This window comes from Drosophila obscura, unplaced genomic scaffold (assembly GCF_018151105.1).
Source record: "Drosophila obscura isolate BZ-5 IFL unplaced genomic scaffold, ASM1815110v1 contig_25, whole genome shotgun sequence".
NCBI classification, from domain to species: Eukaryota; Metazoa; Arthropoda; class Insecta; order Diptera; family Drosophilidae; genus Drosophila; species Drosophila obscura.
The window spans coordinates 1,069,171-1,096,665 of record NW_024542812.1 but is presented as its reverse complement, the minus strand read 5'-3'; the positions used below and the strand labels follow the sequence as shown (position 1 = coordinate 1,096,665).

Genomic DNA, 27,495 nt, shown 5'->3' with positions numbered 1-27,495 from the left:
GAGCTTGCGGTTTGTCTTGTCTGTCTGTCCGTCAGTCCGTTCCATCTATGTATTTAGCTTCTTTCTTCCTTCCTTTACATTGTTTCACACCAGTCCCATCTCTCGCTCTCTCTCTCTCTCTCTGCCTCTACCTCTACCCTTCTCGTTGCTGTTTTGATTTCCGTATGCATTTCTTGACGCTTGATTTCGCCTTCTTTTTCAGCTGCCACTGCTGTTTTTTCTTGTATGTAATTTGTTGTAAGTATTTCTTAAGTTTTTTTTGCCAGGCACCAAGCAGCAAATTTTTAATTATTATTTAATAATTTATTAATGAGCATTGCCTCACATGCCACATGCTATATCTACTTATATCTATACCCATCCATACCCATTTTCGTGCCCATTTTCATCAATTGGATGGCCACTGGCCAGTGAACGCCATCTGGCCATGGGAAACGTGCTAAAACTTTTCCGTTAAGTAAATGACTTTGTAGCGTGTGTGCCACATCATCATCATCATCATCATCATCATTAGGATCGTTATCATGTTGCTGATAAATACTTTACATAAAATGCACTTTTTGTCCAGTGTTGATGCCACTCGAATACAAACAGACACGAGCAGAGGTACATACTTACAGTTGTGCCAGGTGGCACCCTTCATCTATGTATATAATATATCCCATTAAGAGTGCAAAGCTTTTACATAGTTTCGAGAGACTGAAACCAAATTGTGTATGGAATGCTTTATTGCCATTGACAGTTGTTGTCCCACTGAAGAGGAAAAATGATTTTTTATGCGAGTGTAAATTTCTCTCCATGCAATTTCGTTTTTCGCAAAGGGTTAATGAGATTTCAGTGCACTTTCAGTTGCAGATTCAATGCAAATGCATTTCAGTTAACTTTCATAATGGAATTTATTTCAATTAAATATCATACGAATATGCATTTAATTGCAATTAATTTGATTATAGATTAAATGGATGGGAAATCCAAAAAAGAAAAGCCTCGATAAATGTTTAACCACATTTTTGTTTACGTGCGGAGCCCTGGCTTAATGTGAATATAAATATGTACAAAATACGAGTATATGCGAGTAGGTTATTTTTACGAGTAAATATATCTTTCGTATTACGACTTAAGTTTACGGATGAATTTATTTTCTTCTGTGTGGAAATAAAAGAAAACTCTCAGAATGCGTGTTTTATTTTGGTTTGTAAGAATTTTAAGTAGTATTTTTATGGTGCTTTTTCTGGAATCTGTTTCTTATATTTTGATGTATTTTATGATCTTTTTGTGGAATTTATTTGGTATATTTCTAACTTTTTGGAGCCGCTTTACCTTGCAGCCGGTACTGAAGTCAATGGGGGGATTCATGTGGTTGCTGTAGTTGACCCAGGTTAACTTGGAGTGAAAAGCAATAGACAAAGCTAATTATTTGCACTCAAATTCACCCCTAATGATTTGATGGCGCTGGATGAGTACCCTTACTCGTGTCTGCATAAGATTCCTAAGTCAACTATGTTGCAATTAGCCATGACCTCCAGAAGCTTATCAAGTTGAAATAATTGCATTTTGTGCACTAATTAAACAGCTGGTAAATGGGACACACACACAATGGAAGGAAGCTCCTTGGGCGGGAAGGGGGCTGGGGATGGATTATGGTGTTTGCAGAGCAGCTCTTTGGATTGCCTTGAACATTACGCATACGCAAAAGTGCTTCGTTTGTGTAGCAAAGAGCTTCCAGTCAATAATGTATTTAAAATGCCATTTGTGTAAATGGATTATGTGTAATCGATGCAGCAGCAGCAGCAGCAGAAACACTCTAATGCAGCACGCCATGGCCCCTGCCCCATGCCCCCTGCCCCCTGCCCACCGACGCATGTGTATCCAAAGTGTAGCATGACATATAACCGCACTTCTATGTAGACATATTTGTATTATTCCTGCCTAGGAGCATAGCTCCATCCTGCCTATCTCTTGTAATAGGAGTTGCTTTCGCAGTGGGTAGGGAGAGACGCGTAGGACGTATGTATGGCAGCAAAATGTGATGCCCTAAGCCAAATATAAACACAATAAAACCAAACAAGCCTCAGCAACAATGAACACACAAACAGAACACCCAACAGGCTGGCGGACTTAGGACTAAGTAAGAGGCTTGGTGGGTGGCATGGTGGCACTCCTGGGTGCGGCATCGACTGTAACTGTTAGTCAAGCATAAGGCGGAGGGCCGACTACAAATTGTATGAGCATGAAATTTGCCTGCAAGTCGATGCCACAGCAGCAGTAGCAGCTACTGACTTCTCTGCCCTTACCCAATACAACACTGAGAGAAAAAGTCTTGTTAAATGCGAGAAAGGAGCAGAAAAACGTTTAAATTAAAATACAAAACTAAAAGTTTGTGGGAAAATATCTACAGATATTTATTGATCTCTCATTGTGCCACTCTGGTTTTTTTTTTTCGCTCAGTGTGGTCCTTTCCCCTGGGCTCAAGTTGTATCTAAAACGTGGACAACATTCGCATTGGGGTTCTTGGGATACACACAAACAAACACGCACACTGACAGTCGTACTGGATGCTTAGATGCTTATGGGGGAATCCTTATTGGACGCATAACAAAAGAAGGCCAGAGACGAACCAGAAAGCCCAGTCCAGCAGAGCAGGACCCCTGATTGATACGGATCGATGCTCGCCTACGAAAGTACTACTGACACTGGCACAGGATATGGGGCGTGGCCGTTGGTCGGATTTACAGATGACACCCAAAGAGCCGACGGGGGCAAACTGAAGAAGGGACACTGCAGCTCAGGAGTAGGGAAAGCAGAGCACTTTATGTGGGAGAAAATATGCCAGAGGGTTGCTTCAAGAATTATCCGAATCCTCGCGGCAAATATTTCAAAAGGAAAAACTAAAGAAGGAAAGAAGAAAACTAAAGGAGAACTAAAACATCCATGAAGTAACCCTCGCATGGATCCTTTTCGCATGTGTCCTTTCGTATTTATTTTCATGACCTGCCATTTAATGCGTTTCTCTTTTTTCCCTTTTTTTTCTTTTGCATAAACCAATTTGTTGTTGCCACTGCACTTAATAATATATTTACGTATATTTTACGAGAATAAAAATGCATTTTTCCTACCTTTGCTGCTCCATTTTTTCCGCACTCGCTTTCCAGCTCCCTCCAGCATGTCCTGTGCATTGTCATTGTCGTTGTAGTTGTTCTCTGCATTGATTTAATGCCAGTGGCGATTCTGTTGTTCCGGTTTTGATGATACCCAATGGCAATTCTGGTACTAGCCAGGGTATATAGGCAGAAGGAAACGTTGGTTGAGTAGAGGGGGTCCAGAGCCCCGATTTAATCCAGTAACAATTATCCAAGCCAAGTCTTTTTTATTTGGTGGCATTTTCTGTCTTCCAAAAATTCGTTGGATTAAAATTTGCATTGTCTCTTCTGGATAGCTGATGTACGCTGTGAAAAGTGTGGGTATCTTTCAGGCATTATCCTGAATTTTCACTGTTGTTGTTTCTGCTGGTGCTCTCGTTGCAGTTTTCCCTCCAATGGCGACACAATTTGTATGCTCCAGAGAGACAGACGCGACACAGACACACACACACACACACACACACACACAAAAGTGGAAGAAACTCTTTAGAGAGCTAGAAATATTGCGCATACGCCGCCGCGTCTTCCCGTTTTTGTCATCACAAAAGCTTTGAAGCTGCATAGATAAGCCTCAGATGGGGGCAGTGGCTGCTGCATAGCCCCGGGCGACACCCAACCCAACCCAACCCAACCCCATCCCATCCCACTCTACTCCACTCCACTCCACGCCACGCCACTCTGCAGATGCAGAGTCCAAGAAACGAGAGAATAAACTTATGTCATAAGCCATAGCCCGTCGTAAGGGTCCAAGCAGAAGGCATTAACCCGTGTAAGCCGATCCCCGGGGCAGACAATGCCAGGATACACCACTGGGGAAAAGTCTGCGCACATGGACAGACGTAGCGGAGCACATTTTAAGCTTATTTAATGCGCGCATAAATTATTCAGGGCGAAAAAGCTGCGCGTCCCGGGCATACTCAATTATTTTAGATTATGTTTGGATTAGTGGTCAGGAGGAGTACCAGGAGTACCAGGAGTACCAGTCCCTCCTGCTATGTATCGTGGGACACTCTGCCAAAGTCCACCGCTTTGCTGTGCCTCTGTCCCCCCTGGTTATTGCACTTTATTGTCAGAGGCATGCCGATGACAGCCACCAAATGGCGTTTGGTGGGGGTGGGCAGGGGGAGGGTACGTGGTTTGGTCCTTTGCCTTGGCTCTCATGCTGTGCTTTCTTTTTTTCTGTGCGGGAATTGTTTGCGGCCTGCCGCTTGGCCCCAATCAATATTTAATTGAACCATTCTGGTAGTTGGTTTTTTTCTGCTAGGTAAATGATTTCGAAAAATTGAAAATATGTGAGGAGATTAAAGTAAAACAAAACAAAAAATATTCCAGTTATTTCCGAGAACATATTTTTGATACGTTGTAAAAATACCGTCAAATAATTTTAATTGGCATAAGAGATCATTTAATCGAAGGTTTTATGCATCAAGCAGGTTGGGCATTCGGCAGTTCGGCTTCCATTTGGATTCAGATAATTGTGCTATGAATTCTTTATATTTTGCTTTGAGTATTTCATTTTAAAATTTCAAATATGTATAATTTTATATTGTATATTTGCTACTTCTTTGATCCTCTAATAGTACTTGAAAATTCTTCTTTAAACTTCATTGAAGACGAAGGGAACCACTGCCTACCCATCTTGGCCATTGAAGGCATAAATTAGATTACAGCAGACCATTTCCTGCTTGTTATGGCTGCGCTGAAAGCATTTTTCTTAGCCTATCTGCACTTAATTTATATTAATGTGACTGCCATCTCTCTTCTAAATTAATTTACACGACAAAAAATAAAGGAAAGTCGCATAAGCGAGAATCTGGAAAATCCCAGATGCCTCATAGAATAAAAGTCTCTTTGTTGGGGCTTTTCGACCAGGGCGGTGCTGCGCTGTCATGTTCAATCAGATTTGTTATGGAAATAAATTGACAAATAAATTCGTGAATAAATACAATTTATATGCGGCATAGTCGGGCTTTTTCTTTTTGGGGGCAAAATTGGTTTTCAATTCGTTGGGTTTCCAGTAAAATATATTGGGATTTGTTCTTGCCGCAATCATCCTCTACTATGTTAATTTTAATTTAAAATGTAAACAAAAAAATATAAAAAAAAGATTCTGTATTTTCACTATTTCATTTCCACTAACATCAATGTTTCACTTCTTCCTATTCCTATTCCAAGTCTAGTTTGAGCTTTCAGTATCTCTTAGCTGCTGTCATCAGAATATCCAATTATAATTTTATTATAGTGTTGAATAGTGTTCAAACGACAGGTGTTCAAACATACAGCACCTCAGGCGCTGTTCAACAAGTTTTGTTCATTCTGGCTATTAAAATTGGATTCGATCTTTCGTCACTTCATGGCAGTTCTCATATATTAAAGACGTTGCCTATGTCCATCGTTCATGCTGTTTGCCTTTACTGTTTTCTTTGGTGGAAAATAAATCTCTTTCTCTCAAACTAAAGTGACCCAATTTTGTATTGGTCCTATTGGATATTGCCATAACAATTGATACGATGCACACACACACATTCGCACACAACACACAAAACACATACATATACGTTCTGTTCCATTTCAATTCTATTCGTAACCCCAAAAGGCGCCACAGGCAACGACACGCTGATTAAATCAAATAACTTATGGCTTAGCCCCCAAACCAAAACCCGCACCCCCCACACCACCACCAATCTCTGGGATGTTCAGATGTTGCTTCGCTGTGCACTCTACTCTCTGTGGCAGGTTGCTTGCCCCAAAGTCTGCTCCTTGCTCCAGTTGTCGGACAACGGAAATCAGCGCTGCCCAATCTGCTGCTGTTCAATGTGTGGCATCGTGGCAGAGAGTTTGCTTTGCCGTTTGGTTTATTTTCGGGTGGGGGTGGGTGTTGGAGGTGCACCCTGAACCCATACTTCATTGTGTATGAAATTTGCTCAACTGCAAGCCAAGCAGAAGGAAATTGCACAGACAGGAGAAGCCTTATCCTGCTCACATGATTCCCTCCATCTTTTCTCTAATGCTTCTGCTACTTATACCCCGTAATAGTGCAAGTTCAGGGGGTATGTTCTGTATTTTGGGTAAAGAATTCCCTTTTCTGTTTACGGCTAATTTTAACCAGAATTTCTTAGATTTATCCCCAATAGTGGGTATCCCTTAGTCGCAACACTCTCAATCTTAGCTGTCTTACTGGTTTTCTGCTCGATTGCTGATGCGATAGAGATGCCCCTTCTAGATGCCACTGTGTGGTGGCTGCTGTTGCTGTTGCTCCATTGCTCCATTGCCCCATTGATGCCGTTTTGCTTAGCCGTACACTTGAGAGCGTTTACTGTCCGTCGTATCTGTGTATCTGTATCTGTGTGTGTGTGTGTGCAGTGGCTATTGTTGGTGACGCTGGTGCGGCGTCTTTTGTTTCAATTGCTCTGAAGGCAGACAACGACTTGGACTTAAGTTGCTCCCACACCAACGCCCGCATCTCATCTAGATGCTCTGCTCTCCTGCCTAAACCCAAAGCCGATCCCCCTCCCCATCCGCCGATGCCCTCTTCCCAATCTCCCTAGGGTGGCTGCTTTATTGCAATTGATTTTGACGCCGCTGTTTATGCCAACTGAACAAATCTGAGGCGCTTAATCCAGCGGCCACTACACTGCGGAAAAAAAGCGGAAAGCAGAGTAATTCACGTCTCCTTTAATGCTCCGGTTACTTTACTTTACTTTTGTTTCATTTTTGCAGTGTATCCAACAAAGATTTTCCTTCTCTTCGTTGTCCGTTCCCCCCACACTTCTGTTGATGTCAGCATTTTCCGATGTGCAAAGACAACTTCAAACGTACGAAATCCAATCGAAAGGTTTTGATATGCGGCAAAGAAAACAAATGAAGAACTGAGCCAATGATTGTTGTACTCGAACAGAAAACAATTTAGATTTGGAACTGAAGAAGGAAATCCTCAAACTAAATCTAAGAAATGACCAGAGCATGAAAATTCCCATGGAAAATCGGACTTAAATGATTTCAATTCTTTTTTGTATCGTTTTTTACATTAATATAAATATATTTACCAAGCGATATGCATCACTAAACAACAACTTTAAATGTTTTATATTTCCAGCTATGTGCATGGCATTGGCTCGGAGACGCGCAACTCCCTTTTCCATTTGCACAACGGACGAGATATGGTCCTGGTCACCACCTGTCGCCACGGCAAGAGCTGGCGAGAGCTGCAGGACAATCGCTGTGACGAGGACAATCGCGAGTATGACAGGTAAGAGTTGCCGTAGTGGACAACGATAATGATGATGTTGTCTTCAGCTGAAATTGTACAGAAATTGTTTCCAACTGTCATTGGGGGTTCTGTAAGTAATTTGTTTAGCCTCCGTTGCCGCTGGGGTGCTAATAGCTGCCATCCCCTCAAGCCCCCCAAGCTCCTTTGGTACATCTTCATCCCTATCCTTTGGCCATTAACCAGAGTCCTTGGTGGCGGTGCGACTGTCTGTGATTAATGTGCTCAAATCCGACTTGACAAGCTCATTTAAATGGCACGACACTTGGGCGAGACGCATTTACAATGTCAATGGCTTCCGTTTAGCATTAAAGTGACACCAAAACTTGGCCCAAAGATGGGTAAACGCAGGGCCCAGACTCCCCCGGACTCCTTGACTTTTCAATCATGGTCCGAAGATTTGAGATGTTTTACTCAAAGTTGTGGGTGTGTTCGCGGGTAGGGAAATTAATGTATATAAATGTATGCCAATGGCCGAAATGGAAGATTGTCTTCACTCTTGTATAAAGTATAAAGATAAACAAATTAATATAAATATAAATCTGGAGCAAAAATGTTCGCATTACGTTTATCATTTACATAAATTTATAAATTATGTAAATGCTATAAAATGCTCACACTTGGAGTATGATAAGAAACAAATGATTGTTATCAAAGGGGGGAGGATCATTCCATAAAGTGCATGATTATGGTGACACTGGGTTTTGGAGAGTCTTCTCCAGGACAAGCAATAGAAGAAGTCGGTAGTCTGCGCAGATAGAAACTGAATAAATAGGACTGCCAAATTCCACGACCACAATAACGAAAACACTAAAAACAATGTAACAATAAATACAATCAATGCAATGGCAATCGAATGCGAGTGTCGCGTGTCTCTTGCATCTTGTAATATCTGCTGTTAATTTCCGCTTCAAGTCCATTTCGTTGACTCTTCGACGTTGCTCTTTGTTTTTAAACTTCAAGCAGCTGCAGTCTCCATTCAGGTTTAGAAAATTCTGCCACAAAAATGGTTACCATGGCCAACAAGTGAATTTTAAGAAAGCAAAGAAGAAATAAAGGAGTAACAAATCCTGTAAAAAGTGCAAGAAATAAGAAAAAAGAAAACGAATTGAATGCAAAGAACGAGTGAAGAAAGCATTACTGTTGAATGGTCATTGAGATGGCAGCCATTCCTCCTGGCCATGCCTTTAAATTCCATTCCATTCAAGCATTCCTCTGCATTCCATTTAATGGCATTCCATATACTCCATCCAGCCATCCATCTATCCACGTCTTCCGCGCTCGCTCCTGGTTCCGCCCCGGGCGCCTATCGAGTTTACTGATTTCCTGCTGATTAGAGATGTCTCGCAAAAGACATTACCGTTCTCTGGCTTACACTTACACTCACAGAAGAGGGTGCTATGAGATTTGCAATCATGATGTGCCACGTAGAGAAGTAAGCTTGCCCCATCTAATTAAATTATTTCATTTATTCTTAGTGAATATATTTTGTAGGGACAGAAAAAAAAAACGGAGATTCCGAATGGATTAAAAAAAGATGCATATGTATGTATGTAGGTGAAGGGTATCTAAAGCTGCGGCACCATGAATTACGAGTGAAGTTTCCTGCATTTGATTCGTATTTTTTTCTTGAAGTGAGCTTCCACTTTTTCACAATCAATTTATTGTTCAGTTCACTTGAAGAATATGCAAAAAAGCGCAACTGGAACAAAACGAGTAAAGGAGAGAAGACAAAAAGAATGAGCAAAAAAAAAAAGAATGTCAACGCAACATTTACCGTTCACCTTTAATTGAATGCAATTTTTCAGATTTTTTTTACAGACTCTTTTTTTTTGCACTCCCCTCCCGGCTATCTCTCTGTCTCTCTCTCCCTCACTCTCTGTCTCTCTGTCTCTCTTGCAGTAATTTGACATGACTTATGCGACAAATCCGCTTTGGCGTCAAGCATCAGCGATTTATGCTCTCTCTCTCTCTCCCTCCACTTGCTCCCTCCCACCCTCTCTTGGCGAGCTTCCTGGCCGTGCCACGCCCCATTTCCAACCTCCCACACACTGCCACCCCCAACTGTTCTACATAATCAAGCAAATTGCTTTCCCGCTCACATCATTTTTTATCAAGGGACGCCTTCGTAGTCTGAAAACTTCGTTAATGCACCTGTCAGATATATATCTCACTCCCTTCCTTTCTACAGCTCCACCCACTCGCACTCGCACTCCCACTCCCACTCTATCTCTTTCTCGTTCTTTACATGTACTATATTCCATCCATCTATCCATCTCTTTCTGCACATGTGTGCTGCTCCGTCTGTCTGTCTAGCTTTCTCTATCAAAACATAGATAACAACTACAAGTACATACGAGTAGTACATACTATACATGAACATGCTAAGAAAATTGCATAATACCTTTGAGTAGCATTAGGGATTTTCTTTTATTTTATTTTTTCCTTTTTTTTTTCTGCTACATTTTTTATGCGCTTACAATTTCTAAAAGCTCATGAATGCGCCCTCGACAGGGGCGTGTCGGGTGGTCTGGGCGGAGAAGAGCAGAGCAGAGCAGAGCTTCTGTATTTTTGATGAGTTTTCCCGGAGCATTATTATTCACAAAATTGTTGCATTGTTGCTGTTGCTGTTGCTGTTGTGTCTGCCGTGGTTGCTGGCTGTTGCTGTGGCTGTTGCTCCTGTTAATATGCATAACCGTGCCAAAGAAAACCGAAACCAGTGCCCAGAAACCAAAATCCATTCAATTTGGCAATGATTTAAAGTTTTCTCATCAAAAAGAGAGTGAAAGTGACTGAAGGGAGAGTGGGGGAGTAGGGAGTGAGCGGTCAGCGAAGCATGAAATTGAGATTGAAAGAGGTCCACAGAATGTTGTATGAATTTTTAAACGTATACTGAATGAACAACAGTTTCCAATCCAGCTCCGACTCTGACAAAGTGATGAATACAAAAACGTTGTAGAACTCAAAATTTAAAAAGTGTAGCCATAAAATTAAATGTCTTAACAAGTTTTTACAGTCCAAAATGTGCTTTGCCTTGCCATATGGCTGCAGAAAGCCTTGGCTGCTAGTCAAGTGCCTTTTTGTAACGTGACTCAACTTTCCAAGAACCTTCCTTTGCCTGCTTGAATCGTTTCTTTCTTCTTCATTCATAATATTTATATTAAATACAGGCATATTATTCCCTACGAAAATCCATTAAAAAGTTTTGCTTATTGCTTCGAGGAGAACTTTTACAACTGCAGTGGACAAAAGAGCCTTGAGCCGCTTTTAATGAAATTTTTTTGCGCTTCGGCTGCTTTTGGCGTGTTGCGGAAGCCCTTTACTGGTGTGGTGTCCTTTTTTTTTTGTTTGAACACGAGCCTAAGGCGCCAATGGGTGTTTTTGTGGCTGCCTCTTGTCACCGCTGTCATGCAACATATGTCATCGATATGCACTGCAGGCCGGGACAGGGCGGGAATACCGTAGGTTGATGAGTCTCCGCCGTCACCGACGCCACTGATGATGATGATGATGATGATGGGAGCTGAAACACGCGACATGCGGCAGAGGCGCGACTGCTGGCACAACTGATACGAGGTCAACGATTCTATCCATTTGGTTCTTGAGGTTCTCTTTTTGGTTGGGTTTTGTTGTCTGTGTGTCTGACTTTGCCATTGCTATTTTTGCTATTTTTGAAGGCGTTGCAAAGTGGCAACTGTGGCAAATAATGAGACGACTCCATGTCATGTCCTTGAGAGTAAAAGTTGTTTTTTCTTCATTCCTTTTTTGGCTTGTTTAGTTGCCTGCCTGACAGCAGACGCGACGAAATTACGTATACGCCACGTAGCGGCCACGCCACGGCAACTGTTGCAGCCACACGTAGCAGTAACTCACTGTCTCTCTCTCTCTCCCTCTCTCTTTCTCTCACCATCTGTGTGTGTGTGTGTTCCCCTGAGGAAACTTTCAACTTTTGTGGCCCTTTAATTTTGTTTAGCAATTTATGTAGTTTTTCCCTTTGGCCATTTCCCATTGCCATCAGAATATGCAATTTTCGAACTCATTTTGGTTTAGGAGGGAGTGGACAGGAGACTCGAATTCGAGTTTGGCATTACCAATTAAAAATAAATCCAGGCCAGAAATGAAACGAAATACATTTTTGAAGTGTGGATGGAAAGAGAAAATTTTAACTGTGTAAACTGTGTATTTGCAACTGGATTATTGACCACTGCCCGGAAAACTATGCTACTGTAACTTGTGTTGTGCATTTAATTGCAGTAAATTATTCAAATTTCAAAGGTAAATTTTAAATTTTTGCTCTTGTTAACAGGATATTTTGTTGATTTAAACGTTGTGGAAATTATAGTTGAACTTTAATCTGCCATCGTTTATCCTAGATTGCTCAATTTCCCTGGGAATCTGCTCTCTCAGCGGCTCTGCTCTAGCGAAGCCCCCAAAACAGATTTTGAGCATATGAAATACAGGAGGAACACCCTCTTTGTCAGCCATTCAGCTCATTAGAAGGGCAGCCACTCACCACCCCCTGCCAGGGATGGCCCTATGCATTTTTCATAATGTAATTTCCCAAGTAATAAATTTTCATGCCAGCATCATCATTATCAACAAACAAGCAGGGGAAGAGATGCTGGACGACGGATACGGGGAGCTGTGGCAGTGGCAGTGTTACAACGTGAGCAGTGAAATACTTGAGCCTCGGTGCAAGGTGAAGCTGCCGTTGCACCTGCTGCAACCTCCTTCTCCGTTTGCCACTTTCCACGTTAATCTCAGATTTTCACATAAATCACTTTAAAAAGGCGACACACTTGCAGCCGGGCGAGAAGGTGGCAGAAGGAACAGAATGTGGCGCCTGCAACGGTGGAGCAACCAGCGAAAGAAGCTCGGACCGCGCAATGGCAATTTCTTTGAGTACTTTCTCCCATTTTCTTCCATTTTCTTCCATTTTCTCCCATTATTTCGCTTGTACGCCACGCCAGTGTGTTTGTTTGTGTGTGGCTGTCCCAAAAAACGTGCCAAGTAATTGCTGTCCATGGCATAAATGTCCTGCGCATAAGGACCTGGCCAGAGCTAGCTAAACAGCTAGCTAAAAAATTTTCAAGAATTTTCAAGAAGAAACTTCAACAAGGATCCCAAAATTCCACCGATTCCTGGGTCAAAATTCATCTCATGTCTCTCCCGCTTTGAATTATTTTTCCTTATTTTTCATAGCATAATCATGTATGGTGAGGAGTGGGGAAGGGGGGAGGGGGAGTATAATACTCGTAATCATAAATGTATTTGCTTTTCATTTGTTTTCAGGCCAAAAAAGGAAGAAAAACTACTCAATTTTCTTTCTCTCTCTGTCTCTCTGGCGCATTCTCCCACCCCCTCTCTCACGCATTGTGTGCAAGCTGCATGTACAATCGGTGGAAATCTTTGTGCGGTTCTGCGGTGCTTCTCCGCTGCGTCTCTGCTTTCATTATGAGCCATTAACACAAGCTGGCGACAAGCGACGACGACGATGAAAGCTGGTCCACAATGAGTGCAGAGAATGGCCCAGGGAATATTGGTGGGTGGAATGGGGCAGGGGAATGCGAGCTTTGCACTCGAAACTAATGCGCCATATTTAATGTTTCCCCTTCTCCTTTCCATTCCATTCACCTTACATACATACACACGTACATATATGCAGCACTTGCTCTTCGAGTGTGAGGGTATACTGTTTCCGAGCCAAATGCATGTTGGAGTCAGACGGAAACTGATGTAGCTTTACTTCGATTGGGCAGCGAAACACAAAGATTAATTATACGTACCATTGCGCTCTCTATCGATCACAGTAGCATCTGTTGTTACACCAACTAAACTTACTCTAAGTACAGGGTATCCCTATTGTCGTGGCGCTTGGCTCTAGTTTGCTCTCTTGGTTTTATGATGCTGCTCCGCTTGCTGAGTTTGCTGCTCTACTACTATCTACTCCCTCTGCTGCTGCTGCTGCTGCTGCTGCTGCTTTGGGACACCGCTTCCTTTTTCTTCTTCTTTATTCTCCTGCTTCTGCTGCTCTCCTGTCCTTCCTCCCTTTCTGGCATTGCTGCTGCTGCTGCGGCTACTGCCGCAGCTCTGCCTTCTTATCTTTTATTGCGCTGCTACTGCGCTGCCACTGGTCTTAGGAGGGCAAACAATGGCAATGGCAACTATTGCAGCTGCAGCGGTGTCCTACTCTCCCTCTCTCATTTTCTTTCTCTCGGCTTGAGGTTATTTCTATCCCTTTTTTGTTTGGTTTTATGTTTGTCTATGCTGCTGATGGTGGCTCTCTTTTCGCTGTGTAGTCGAAATGCAAACCCAAATTGTACCCGTTGCAAATGCTGTTTTTGAAAAATTTAATTTGCATTGAAATGCTTCGCACATTTCTTTTATCCTCTCCTTTCCCACTGCTGCTCTCGCTCTCTCTTTCTCTGTCAGCTAAAGTCAAGTGAAAACTTTTTACGCTCCAGCTTGACATCCACATCGTTTTTCTCCTCTCCTCCACCTCTTTGCTTGAAGTTTTTCTGTTGTGCTCGTTGATTTTTGGCTGTTTTTTGGCCCTCTTTAATTAATTTTGCATTCTGCTGCAGCTGACAAGCAATTCCCGCCCATCCATTGGCAAAATGTGCGTTCGCCACGTTCTCTTTTGGCAATTAACTAAATGTTGCGTGCACATTGTGTGATGGGGTGGTGGTGGGGTTCACACAGAGATTTCAAGCTAAAAGCAAAGATGATAAGGCACAAAGCAGAGCTCAACATAAAAAGAAACCCTGGCACTGGGTAGTGCGCCATGAAAGGGTATACACAAAAATAATATGTCGAATGAAACTACGAAATACGATAGGCGAAAAACTACTCAAAGAGGATTACTAATACATTTTATGGTGGTGCGTGGGACTGGGCCTGTTACCTGTCAAAAGCAAAAGCCAAATGATGAAAGTAAATGCCAAATCACAGCATCAGGCAGAAGAGTCTCTCCCTCTCTCTCCTCCCTGTCACTCAGTCAGCTTGTCAGTCACTCAATCAGCGCAAGTAGAGCATTTCCCATTACGAGTGCGAGTTACAACAAACAAGAGAGAACCAGATAAAGCGGCAAAGATACACCACAGGGAGCAAAGGCAGCACCTTTGACAGCTGGAAACCACTTAAATTATGTTCCCGCAGCGAACAGGGTTCGCCAGCCCCGCCCGATCCCTTATGTCAATTTTCTGCGTAGGTACCTAGGCCCAGCCTTAAGCAATTGACAGAAACTGAAGTCACTTTTTAAACAGGCGAAATCTGCCATCATTTAAGGACTTGCTCAGTAATTGCTGGATCAAAGTGGAACCAGGTGGCCAGGGCAACTTTGCCCGGGATGTGTTTCCGTATTCATCAATGACGGTATCTTGTAACTTGTTGCTATGTATCTGTATCAAGTGGACAAATGAAATAATGCCTAACAATTGTTTACTTTTACGAGCAACTGCAGGCGCACTGCTTTTAAAGTCGCTCAAGAGAGAGCCCCCAGCACATAAGAAGAGAATAAGCAGTGGAAAAGAGTAATGGCAGCGCAGCCTAATTAAGAGATCAAGCGTCACATCTCCTCCATCATACTCGCTGCAATGCCTAATGAAGTGTTTGGACGCTAAACAGTCACTTACTGTGTTTGAGGCAGCACTGGAAGCAGTGCCACAAGCTTTCCCCGTCCCACATGCCAGCTCGCCTGTGGCAGAGCCAGGAGCGGACGCAGACGCAGATGGAGGGTGCGTCCCGCGGAGGAGGCAAGAACTTTTGTCAGACAAACGCGTGTAAATAGCAAAAGTTTTGCTCGCATGATGTTGGCCAACCCAAAACAGAACACAACTGTTCGCTTAACTTGGGGGCTGGAAGCTAAAATCATTTAATTGCAGTTCAGCGGGGATAAGGGATAAGCAGCAAAGGGGGTGGGGGGTGGGCGGATAAATGGTTATGCTGCTGACAAAACAAAGACAACAACAGCATTGCATGTTGGTGGCTCTTAATTGCTTAAACAAGTAGCTAACTAAGCGAGCAAGGGGGAGCTCCCCCAGAAGAGAGCAGTGACCTGCGGAAAGGATATGTACATATGTATGCCACTGCTACTACTTTGATCCCTAATTAATGAGGTCAGAACCATGCCCACTTCAGTGGAAACGGGGCGTTGCCATTCACCGACCGACTTTCGCTGTATTCAATGCAAAGCAATTTATTCCATCTTTCTATTTGGAAGCGGAGCAAGCAAACCTACCCAAAAAATAGCCCCAAGGCCTAAGAAAAACAGGGTCCGGCTCCTAAAGCAAATTCTCTTTTGAACTCCTTTTTTATATGAAGAATATTTTTCCCAGAATGCAGGGCAACATTTAAGTAGAATATACAGGGAAAATCAAAAGTTTTAATGGGGTAATATTTGATTGTACGAAAGCAGTGTACACTCCTTCAAATGTGACAAAAAAGTATGTGAATTTTGTAGACACTCTTGTTTTATATTGATAACTAAATATATGCAATACCTATACAAAAATAAAAATATGTATGTACATGTATTATAACTTATCAAACAATTACTCAAACGTAGTGCCATTTATTAGCCTTTAAATTTCATTTCCTTGGCTATTTTCTATGTAGGGTATCTCAGCTTTTCCTAAGCGAATTTTCTACTCCACTTGCTCCACATCTTCTGGCTTTTTGGCCTGCCTATGCATTTGGCAGTGTAATTTTTCAACTTTTTGCCAGAAAATGTCAGAAAGCAGCCAACATGCAATTTATGTTGTTTTCTCAAGATTATTCATACAAAAAGTACAGTATTGCACTCTCTCCCTCTCTCTCTCTCTCTCTCTCTTTTGTTCTCTGTCTCCCTTTCGTGCGCCCTCTCTCTCCCTGTGCGTTGTCAATGCAGAAAGAGCTGCGCCTGCAGTTTTCTAATAAATTTTTGTGCTGATTTTGCTTTTAAAACGCGAATGTCCAGAGTTCAAATTGCAGACCATTTTGGTAGGGTGGCCAGCCAGGGAAGGATGTTGAATGCTTGAAGGGGAGCTGGTTGGGGGTGGTTTGGGGCAGAACATGCCTAACTACATGTAATTTTACGCGCAACTTAACTTGTAAACTGGCAGCAAACCAATGCCGCTGGCCAGCAACTCCAAACAATAGTCCCTTCCCCACCCTAACCTTCACTCACTCCCCCATTAACAGAGAACAAAGCTCACACACCCACACACACACTCACCTGTATAAGCCTGTATAAATGTTTGGCGTACATGGCGGATGTGTAATATGGCTGCTTGTGATGCATTAGGGGTAGCTTTGATTTCTGGAATTAAAGATTAAAATCTCCACACACAAAAGCGCCTCCTGTGGATTGCCGCAACATCAAAAACAATGCCCAAGCCCAGTTAAGTCCCCTCCCAAAATGACGTATGGGTATTATGATCACTTGTTAAGCATACGCCCCGTTGCGCATTAAGATGGAATTATGTACTGGAATTTCGTCAAAATAGCAAACAGCAAAGCAACGCAGAGCAGAGCGAAGCGAACGAGTTGAACAAATGAATGGGATTCAATTACTAAAATCCGAGAATGGCTTTTAATTTGGTTATTCGTTGAAGGAATTTAATTGAAATATTGCAACACATCTATGCATATATAATTTAAAATCCATTGCTTGAATGCATTTCACATAATGCATGCAAATTCTCAACAGAAGTTTATAAATATAATCAGATTATGTGGGTGTCAAAAAATTAAAAATTTTAATGGGTATATCTGTGGTAAGAGACGCACAGATATCGCTTTAAATATTTATATTTACATTAGGCATAAATTAGATGAGAATAAACTTTAGAGCTACTTACTTGTGGTAGCCTTAGCAGCCCACGCTCTCCTTCCTATTGTTCTAGTAAATCGCAGAGCCTTGGGGTAGCCTTAGGAAAGTTTTACATCCTTTCATCGGCTTTGCTGCCATTAACATATTGTTATTCCGATAAGTTCTCTCTCTGCAGGAACAACGTAGAACCTTCGCTCCCTTGCTTTCCCTCCGGTGGGGGGCGCGGGATGCCATTCCTCGATTAATTGCTTCTGAGGGAAAGGACCATTATGCAGGGCCATGGCTCCAACTAATTTACATTGTCCTGCCTCTCACTCACTCACTCACTTGTTCTTTCTCTCTCTCTTGCCCTCTACTGTTGCAGATACGACTACGAGACTCTACTGCAAAATTCCACGTTCTGCCTGGTGCCACGCGGCCGTCGCTTGGGTTCGTTTCGGTAAGCCAAAAAAACAGAAAAATACTAAAAAAAAAAAACAATTTTCATTTTACATTTTTCACAATTGCATTTTTCGTGTACTATATTTTTATTGTTGTTGTTACTTTTGTTTTTTTTGCAGATTTCTCGAAGCCCTGCAGGCGGGCTGCATCCCCGTGCTATTGTCCAATGCCTGGGTGTTGCCTTTTGAATCGAAAATCGATTGGAAACAGGCCGCCATTTGGGCCGATGAGCGGCTCCTGCTGCAGGTGAGCGAAAACGTTGAAGGGAATGCAAATCCGAAATACACTGAGGGAAAATTGGAACATGTAGAATAAAGTTTCAGTATTTCGATTAGGGAGTGCAATTTTTTAAATTTCTTTTCCTCTATCAAGGATTACAATGCAGAGAAGTAAACATTTCCGATTGCCTGAATTACTATATTATATAGTAGCTAGTGGCACTAAGGAATAATCTTCAGAAGGAAAAATCGATGTTTGATTCGCTTAAAGTTGAAAAAAAAAGCCCCCGAGGAGGCTCTGAGGCGTTTCGCTCAGTGCACAAAATTCCCATCCATATCCCATACAATATAAACTTCAGTTATGGGCCTCTATATCGTATATAAAATATTGAAAGTACATCTTTACCTCTCCTCACACCACCCTTCCCCGCTGTGTGTGTGTGTGTGTGGCTGCCGTTGTGCCAGTTTTTGGAGTCATTTGGCCAAAGCGATTTCATTTGGTGGCTCTGTCTAAAAAAAAGTTTTCATTGTTTATTTGTGTTGTGGGTGTGAAGAGGGGGACAAGGGTGGACAAGGGTGGACAAGGGTGTTGCATCACCCCCATATACTCGTACAAAGTCGTATCTTTTATGGCGGTGCGGGGCGGTGCCATGCGGGCGGAGGGCACTTGGAAATGTCCAGCCATTTTGGCATTGATGAATATTCTGCACCAAGGATTTGTTACGAAGTGTGCACCTGTTACCATGTCCAGGGCCACCGAAAGGAGCAGCCAATCGATGCAAATCACTTGCAGGAAAAAAACACAGCAAAAGTACTTGCAAAATTTGCATTCATTTGAACCTGAAATCACTTTAAGCAACCTTTGAAACCCCTCCAATTTCACCCAATTAAGATCTTTAAATGCTTTTTCTTTCAATGATGCCGATATGTTACTTTATGTGACACTTTGCAAGTGTCGTAAGACGCTTGTCCTGTCCGCCAGAGAGCCATTTGAGGCCCACTCAGCGCGTGAAGCAGCCGCATGGACATTGTGGACAGTTTTGTGCAATCCGAAGACGAAAGATTTTGCAATCAGAGCCGTTGAGTGGCCGACAACTGCTTGTCCGAGTGTCCTTCGCACACCTGTCCGTTCATCTTCCTCAAAGGACTCGTTTACCCTGATCCACCCACCCCGGCTGCCTATCAGTCTGTTTGCACTGCTGCTGCTCCATTTGTTTGCCTGCCAGTGTCCTTTTTCTTTAAGCCTTCTCCGCCTGGAAGTGCTCGACTGTGTCTGCGTCTGCGTCTCAGTCTGCTCCCGTCGCACTTTATTCGCGACAAAGACTTGGCACATTGTTTGCCAATTGCCCTCTTACTCTTCATTCTCTCTCTTTCCCTCATTCTTTTGCCTCTCATCCTTTTTTGCAGTCCAACTTCCTGTCTGCGTCTCCGTTGCCGGTCACGTCCCCATGCATTGGCATGTTTGCCTTTATAGTTTATTGGCAGGAAATGCAATTAATTAAGTTAACTTGAGCAGGAAGCCCAACCAGCCCGACTCTACTCCGACGCTTTAAACGTTTTAACTTTGCTTGCAGGTGTATGGGCTGCGGGGGCTGGTCCAAAGCATTTGCCTTGGCCATAATTATGATGGATGGGCACCCCTGGGCGATGCAATGGCAGGTGGAGATGCCCTGCTTGGTCTTTGGTTATGTCCTTGGGCCAATTAAGGCCTGTGCATTGCAAATGAATGCATCAATTAAGCTGACATTATGCATACGCACCATGTACTCACACTCACACTCTCTCTCTCTCTCTCTCTCTTTATCTCTATATTACAGGTGCCCGATATCGTGCGCTCCATCTCAGCGGAAAGGATCTTTGCCCTGCGACAGCAAACCCAAGTCCTGTGGGAACGCTACTTTGGTTCCATCGAGAAAATCGTCTTCACAACCTTCGAGGTGAGTCTCTCCCCCCCTCCGTAAGCATACATGTGTGGGTATCTACAGTGCCACACACTGCCATGCTCCTATAATCGTATGTGGTTGTTGGGGCTGCTGTGGCACGGTCGCTGTCTGCGGGTCTGTGGTACTTCGCAAGTTGTTGCGGCTTCTTTGGGGTTTCAGGGTCTCAATCGACAAGAAACAAGTAACGAGAATGTTCTTGGCTCCACTTATGGGTGCATGTGTGTGTGTGTGTGTGTGCTCTTCTTGGAAAACTCCTGCTGTTGGGAAAACTAATGCCTGCCTGCCTGGCTGCCTGCTAAGGGCCGAAGTATGCAACAACTTTGAACACAGTGCGTGCTGTAATTAAGCGAACCGAACTTTGCGCTTACTTGTTCGACGACGAGCAGTTCTCATAGTTGTGATGTCGGAGCATACTTTTCCATGGCATTGAATACGAATACTCTTACAGAAATGATGTCGTGGGGGAATCAGCAAGTGAATAGTAGAATTTATGCTACATGTCGCTGGCTCCAATGATTTTCACTGACTGATTTCTAATTGTTTGCCCTGAAAGATGAAATCTGAAAGTATCTTTTCATTTTCCACTGAAATCGAACTTAGTTTTGTTGTTGGCTGGGTGGCATACTCTCCGCACAGACTGTCTGTGATTTGTTTAGGCGACAGCCGCCTATCAACAACTGAAAATGTATCTATAAGATACGAAATACATATGTACATATCGATGGTAGGGTAGGGTGGCTTAAGTTGTGTGATCTCATATCAATAAACAAGTAGATAAAATCCATTCGACTAGCTGATACCCTGTATTTTAATATTCAAGAGAATTAAATGTGAGAAATATTTTATAAATGGTTCAAGAAATTGCCGAATTTTAAATCATAATTATCCAATTTAATTGATGCGTTTTATAGCAACATAAAAAATCGAACTCCTGATGTGTACCCACTGTTTGCGACAAACTAGCGACAAACAACAACTAGCGGGGAGGCAGCAAAGTTTATCTGCCCACAAATGCCAGCAGAAATTCTCGTGTTTCTCAATAGAGGAAAACGAGGAAAACGAGCTACAGTAGCAGAGGAGCAGCAACAGCAGCAGCAGCAAGAAGAGAAGTTGGGAAGAAGATATAGTTGAGGAGAGTAAAAGGGTGTGGTGTGTGGTGTGCGGTGTGTGGGGTAGGGGGGGGTGGATAATGTGAGTGGGTTAAAGACCAAAGTTGAAGGAGATTGGGACGAAACACACGCGAAAAGCAAACTAAACCGCCATCACTGGAGACCACTTTTCAACACTCAAATTGACACACAGACAGAGATAGACATAAGCATGCACGTGCGGGAGTGGTAGAGGGAGAGAAAATGGCAGGGAGAATGCAAAGGGAAGCAGAGAAAGTCCAACGGAAACTGGAGCTATGAGTCCCAGGACGTATCTCGTTTTTCGCGTTTGTGGCAAATCTTTTCGGCGCTGAAACACGCATACACACACACACATACATCATGAGAGAGAGAGAGAGAGAGAGCGCCTGTAGAGCAAGAGGGAGATGGAGCTGCATGTTAACCCTTGACGAGCGACAACACGAAAATGTCCTCATGCCTGTCATTCCGCGTCATGACAAAAACCGCAGCCCGAATGCCGACGGTGGCAGGCGCGAGGAGACAGCGGGAATAGAGTGCAGCCTGAAATCCATGCCAGGCATCCGCCCCCTGCATCGCCTATCCCTCCCTCTTTTGGGCTATAATCAATTCACAGTTACATTAAAGAGGGAGAGGGAGAGGGGGAGGGGCAAAGGCAAGCAGTGTGTGCATGTTACCAGATTAAACACAAATATTTTCCCTGGTCATGAGGCAATTAACCAAGAAACCAAGACATGGCCAACAAAGGACATGCACGCCGCACGTCGCACGCACTCACTGCTACACGCCCTTCTGGCCACACCCCTTTCATGGCCAGCTCTCAATTTATTATTATTGGGCCAAGTATTGCTGGAACAGCAGCTGGATGGCATTTCTTAATTGATTTTCGATCGAGTTGAAGCTCAAAATGAACCAAGAACCAAGAAAGGGAACACACAGCACCGGGGAGTAGGCAAATGGAGGGAGCTGCCAGGCCAAGATTTATGATATTTAGCCCACTGAAATGAAGTGAAACCAACCAGTTGAAATGGATGGCCGGAGCTAGATTTTATCCTCCGTTGTTTTATTTGTTTTCTCTCGTGCAACGAACCTTCCACAGGAACTAACACTATGAAGCCATCATTCCTTATGAGTTTACTATTCGTTCTACTACAGGGTTGTTATTATCGAAGGGATTACGCAGGGGAAGGTACTACCCAAATACTCGTGCTTCCCTGCGCCCTTAAGTTACCGTTACTTTGTGTCTGAGTTGGGCAAAGGTCATGTTCTGCCAGACTGTTTCTTATTTTTTTATTAGACTGAGAAAAAGAACCAACAGTACTCTTTATTGTTAGGCCAAAGGATAATATCTTTTGAAAAAGGTTTTTAAATGTTTCAGCTCCACTAAAGTACCATTGGAAAAGTATAAGTAAGCAGGAATCGACAGACTGCTGCCTTTCATTCTATTTCTTGTGTATTTATTTCCCAACAAAAGATTTGTTCAAACAAACATTTGATTCGCATTATTCCGCTCCATTGGGGGTAATTCTTTATGAATAGATTTCAAATCAGTGTCCCGTTTGCCTTTCTTCTCCTCCTGCCACAACCACCTACACATGCTCGACCAAAACTCATGCCACACGTGCCCCGCTCTGTATGCAACAGTATTTTTTTTCTACAATTTACCCTTTGGCTTGCATTTGATTTATGATTCGCGATTAAAGTAATGATTTGTGGGCATCGACACGCAGACAGACAGACAGACAGACAGATCTAGAAAGAGAGGGACAGAGACAGGCAGAGGCAAAGGCAGTGGCAGAGGCAGGGCCACCTGCTGAGGTGTGGCAAGTGCATCACGTAATGGCAGCCAGACCGCTCGCCCGCAAATAGCTTTGCTTCAGGGCTCCTTTGACCCACATTCCGCATATGCAGATGGCCAAGAACGCAGCCAAGCTCCGGCTACTGCCCCATCCTCTAATGTGCTGTGTGTGTGTGTGTGTGTTCATCTCTCTTTGAAATACTTGTGGATGCCACATACATATTTCTAGGGAACATAAATTCCAGGCTTCGGCATGGCAATGCAAGAAAGGAAATTCCTTTATAATTTGTTTTTATTAATTTTGAAATTTTCCCAAAAGCAGGAGGCTTCCTCTTTACCCCCCACCCCCTCTCTCTTTTCTTGTTTACGCCACTCAAGGGTACTGTGTGGACGTGGGAGACGGGATGGGGGGGGGGATGTTGCTAATAATCTTTTCTTCTGGGACACGTATGAATATGAATAGGAGAAGGAGAAGGGACTGTGTGGAATCCTTTTCCATTTTGGCCTACACTTAAGACCCGTTCATGCGGCAAATTGATTTAGGCATAAACAAGCCCAGAACACTTTTAACCCTCTTGCCACACACACACACACACAACTACAACACATTAACAAAAATAAGAAAGGAATTGTCAGTGTCGAGGGTCGAAGCCGTTGATACCCTAGCAGATTCATCGTTTCTCTGGCTCTTGGATGAAATATTATGTGATACGATTATGATTAGATTTTCTGGAAAACCAGAAGTGAAATGTTTATCATTTGGTTGGAGCATATTCGATGGCGGCCTTTTGGGGTATTTTATTCTAGAATTTAATGGTGGCACTCCCAATGGGTTTCGGGTAACAAAAGCTCTTCATACCCTCTGGAAGAGTATGACGAGTACGCAAATAATTTCCCGACGTCTCCTCTTCTGTGCCTCCCCTTCCTTCCTGGGCGTTCAACCGCATGTGACCCACCCGACCAGCCGGTGTCAGTTTTTTTGGGTTCTCTTTTAAGGGGCTAAAGGACGCCCAGACGGTCTATTAAAGTCAACAAACTGAGAAAACATACAACAAAAGCAGCAGCAAAGCATTTTGCTTTTTCTTTTGTTTGCTCTCTCTTCGGTGCGACTCCTGAGCGAGCAAACAGCAAAGGTGAGGAGAGTATCAAAGCATGAGGGAGGCGTAAACGAGGGACAAAGAGAGCGACAGAGCGAACGACCGAGTGAGAGAGAGAGGTTATTAGAAGGCTAGCGGGTTAGACGGAAAAACAAATTAAGCGGTTATTTGGTTTGTTAGACGCGCTCAAAAGAAGCAGGCTAGCTAGCTCTCTTCCTCTCCCTCGTTCGCTCTTCCACATCTTGTCGTTGTCCCTCGGGGCTGGGGTGGACTGTGTTCTGTTGTGGGTTGTGTCCTAGAGGATTACACACTTTTGAAACTGCAGAATGGGAAGCATAATTTCGAATTGTCTGGCTCTAAATAAGTCATCAACTTCTGGCTAATTATGTTGCTTGGCTGTTTGCTAATTTGTGTTTCGGTATGCGTATCCTTTGGAAATAGTCTGCGAGCGTCGAGAGAATACGCAGCAGCGCAATGCCCAATGATCCGGCCCATAAATGTCCAGTGGCACTCCTCTTATTGTAGTCCGAGAGTTCTGCTTTAGTTTGTTTGAGGGGCTTTTGTTCAATTGGAGGCGAGCGGACATGGGCTTCTGGATACCCATCCGCTGGATGGTTACGCATTGTGAGGCTGTGGCCTCCCCAACTCTACCAAACTCGTGGCCATCCAGAAAGAGAATTCTTAGCTTGAGAATGGGCATTGAAAAAGCTTTCCAATATTTTCCGGCAGGGAGACGGACTCTTTGGTATGTCGCTTCATCTACCGAAAGATACTCTCTCCTCTCCCAGCTAAGAGATCTCATCCGCAGACTTTCTGCCCCAGGCAGCCCCAGTCTTCTATATGACCCACCCAGAGAAATTCGTGGGAGGGATGTATGGTGATTAAAGCAAATGTACCCATGCATATCATTTCAACTACGACACGATATGGTCATGTGGGCTATGTCCTTTCTTTCCAGGCTGTATATGTTGCTGCTTATTTCATGGGAATATACGAGTAAATATTTCTCTATATTTGCCTTTAATTGATAACCTTTTACCTGAGAACATTTAATATTCCATTGAAATTCCCCAGAGCAAAGTTTTGAATAGTTTTCCCCACTCATTTTCAGCATTTGGCAGCTCCTTCAATTATTTTAATTAATAAATCAAGAGTTGAATCTGAAGTAAAACCGCAGCACAACTTTTTGCTGGCCCTTCATCAAAAACGAAGGACCTAGCAACCAGTCGTGTGTGTGTGTGTGTGTGTGTGTGTGTATGGATAAATGGAAATTTTATGCGGCTGATCCCCAGGATTTGCATAATTTTATTGTGTGTTGAACTTTCGACCGAAAGCCCATCTGCAATACTCAATCGAGGTGGGAGACCTACCGGCTTGTGCCGTAGTCCCGGGCCCCTTCCGGACACACAAAATCCCTGCCACAAAAAGGTCACTCAAAGTCCACTTACCGAATTTACATCGGGCCTAAAATCTTGGCCCGAGCCCAAAAGTCCACAAATACATACATACATATGTATGAATGTTTGATAGTGTGTGTGTGTGTGTGTGTGGGGTTTAAGGGGTACGCTGGATGTGTGGATGTGACCGATAAGCGTGTGGCATGCACTTAAGTTGCACAGGGGAGCCGCAGAGAAAGTTCGCAAATGGCCACAAACATTCTCAGCAAAACAGAATAAACCACAATAAGCCAAAAGCTCAGGACACCCTGCTCTGGAATAGTCTGCTTACATACATATGCACATACACACGCATGGCTCTGCATTCGCAAAAGTACATTGGCGGTCACAATAATAGTGACTGCCACTTGAAGGGCATCTTTTATTAGCACATTTAAAAGATCTCCTGGCTCTTAGCTGTTAGTTGTTAGCTGTAGAAAATTGTTAGACATATTACGGGTATTTTTACATCTCCCGGGGCTTTTCGAACTCACAAAGATGCTGAAATTTCAGTAGTTCCTAGCTAGTATTTTTACATTTATGGTAAAGTGCTCAGATCTCGGTCTTCTCGGAGAAGCTGAACGCCTTAGGAACAAATTTTAGTTATAGAAAAATAATTTAGGTTTTAGACCTTACCTTCAAAATATTAAATTAAAGATAGGAACATTTGTTCAATATACTATTATTTTTTTTTATTTATTTATCTTAAGTCATCAGAAAATGATTTAATCTGTGATTAAACATGCCATCATTTTGAACGCAGTTGTACATGGGCTGCGAGTCTGTATGTTTCTGTGTGTGTGTTTGGGACACTTTGTTTATGGCAGTGCGTACCGTGGGCTTGTGGCTTTCTGCTTGCAACAAAATATGTGGCATACTTTCAGGCAGCTGTCGGAAAAAAACCCATTTCCACTGCACTCTTCTGTTTGTTACTTGTGTGTGGGGGCTGGCTGGCTCTATTTCCCTCTATTATGTCTTGCCGAGATTTGCATTGCAGGACGCACACAGATCCTGGACACAGACACACCCACTCGCACCACGACCACGCAGGAGCAGCGAGCAACGAGCCGAGGCGGAGAAGGAGCTACAATGGGAATGCAGGAATGGGAGCAAAAACAACTTATTACTTTGCCTAATCCTATTATGCGCATGCAAACGTGCGCCAAGAAGAAGGGAACAAAAAACTTTCTCCTCGGTGAAACTACTTTGAAGTCGGAACTGTCTCTCACCTCCCAGCCACTTCCATCCACTTCCACCCACTACTACCCACTCACCTTCTCTGTTGCTCTTTGGGCTGTTCCTATTCATCGCATTCAATCGTGCACTCACTCAAGCGCCGCTAAGTTGTCTCAGTGGTGCGCTGCTTATGCACTGCAAGAAATATCGGGGAAATAGAGAAACCAATTTAAACTTGTTCTTGCTGCAGTCGCTTCTTAAGCTAACAGCACACTGCGATATGAAATGTGGCTAAGAAAGTGCTCCATTCACAGCCAATATTACTCTGAATTTCCATGATCGAAATAACAGAGAAACCGAGAAGGGACACATTGAGGATCTAAACTTCATATTCAGCTTATAGAATTATCATTATTTTCTGCTGTTTCTATGGAGGAAGCTTAAAATTGTTGGCAACTTTTTCCGCTTTTTACCGCTGCCTGCAATTGCAGCTGCAGCTGCATTTTGTTGGACTCTGTCCAGGGATCCGACCCAATTTACGTTCGAGCTGTGAAGTTGCTAAACTTTTTGAGCTAACATTCTGTTTGGGCCACTTTCCACTAGCCCAGCAGCTCGTCAGCCAGGTGGCCAGGTGGCTGGCTTCTCGTACGGCCTTGATGTAGTTAATTTCCTCCACTTACCTGTCCATTATGGCCAGGACGGGTCGTCCAGTGGCAGTGGCGCTGGCTTTAGCTGGTGCCTGCGCCTTGGTGAGATAGCTGAAAATGCCGCGACAGCAGCTCAAGAAGTTTGCTGGACTCGCAAATCCCTTTTTGGTCTAAGCCGATTAGGCTGCTACTGCTGCTGCTGCCAGCCTCCTGGTCTGGCCAACTTGCAGATAGTTTTGTTGGCCGCTGCGCGTTCATTGATTTTCTCGCAGTTTTTTTTGGTGGTTTTGTTTTTTTTTTTTTTGTTTTCTTTATCAACATTTATTTTGTATTTGTGTGTGTTTTAATTTTTACCGAAATGCAAATTCATTACCTAAGCGTAAACATAACATAA

The 27,495-nt window shown here is 43.3% G+C and overlaps 1 protein-coding gene across 1 annotated transcript in view; it reads left to right on the top strand.

Moving 5' to 3' along the window:
* Positions 1–27,495, top strand: part of LOC111080958 (exostosin-1) — a 68,287-nt gene that overhangs the window by 26,628 nt on the left and 14,164 nt on the right. The window contains exons 2-5 of the mRNA XM_041594241.1: positions 7,237–7,389; positions 17,583–17,657; positions 17,779–17,905; positions 19,695–19,814. Of these exons, the coding sequence (XP_041450175.1) occupies positions 7,237–7,389; positions 17,583–17,657; positions 17,779–17,905; positions 19,695–19,814 (475 nt within the window). The remainder of the gene's footprint in view (positions 1–7,236; positions 7,390–17,582; positions 17,658–17,778; positions 17,906–19,694; positions 19,815–27,495) is intronic.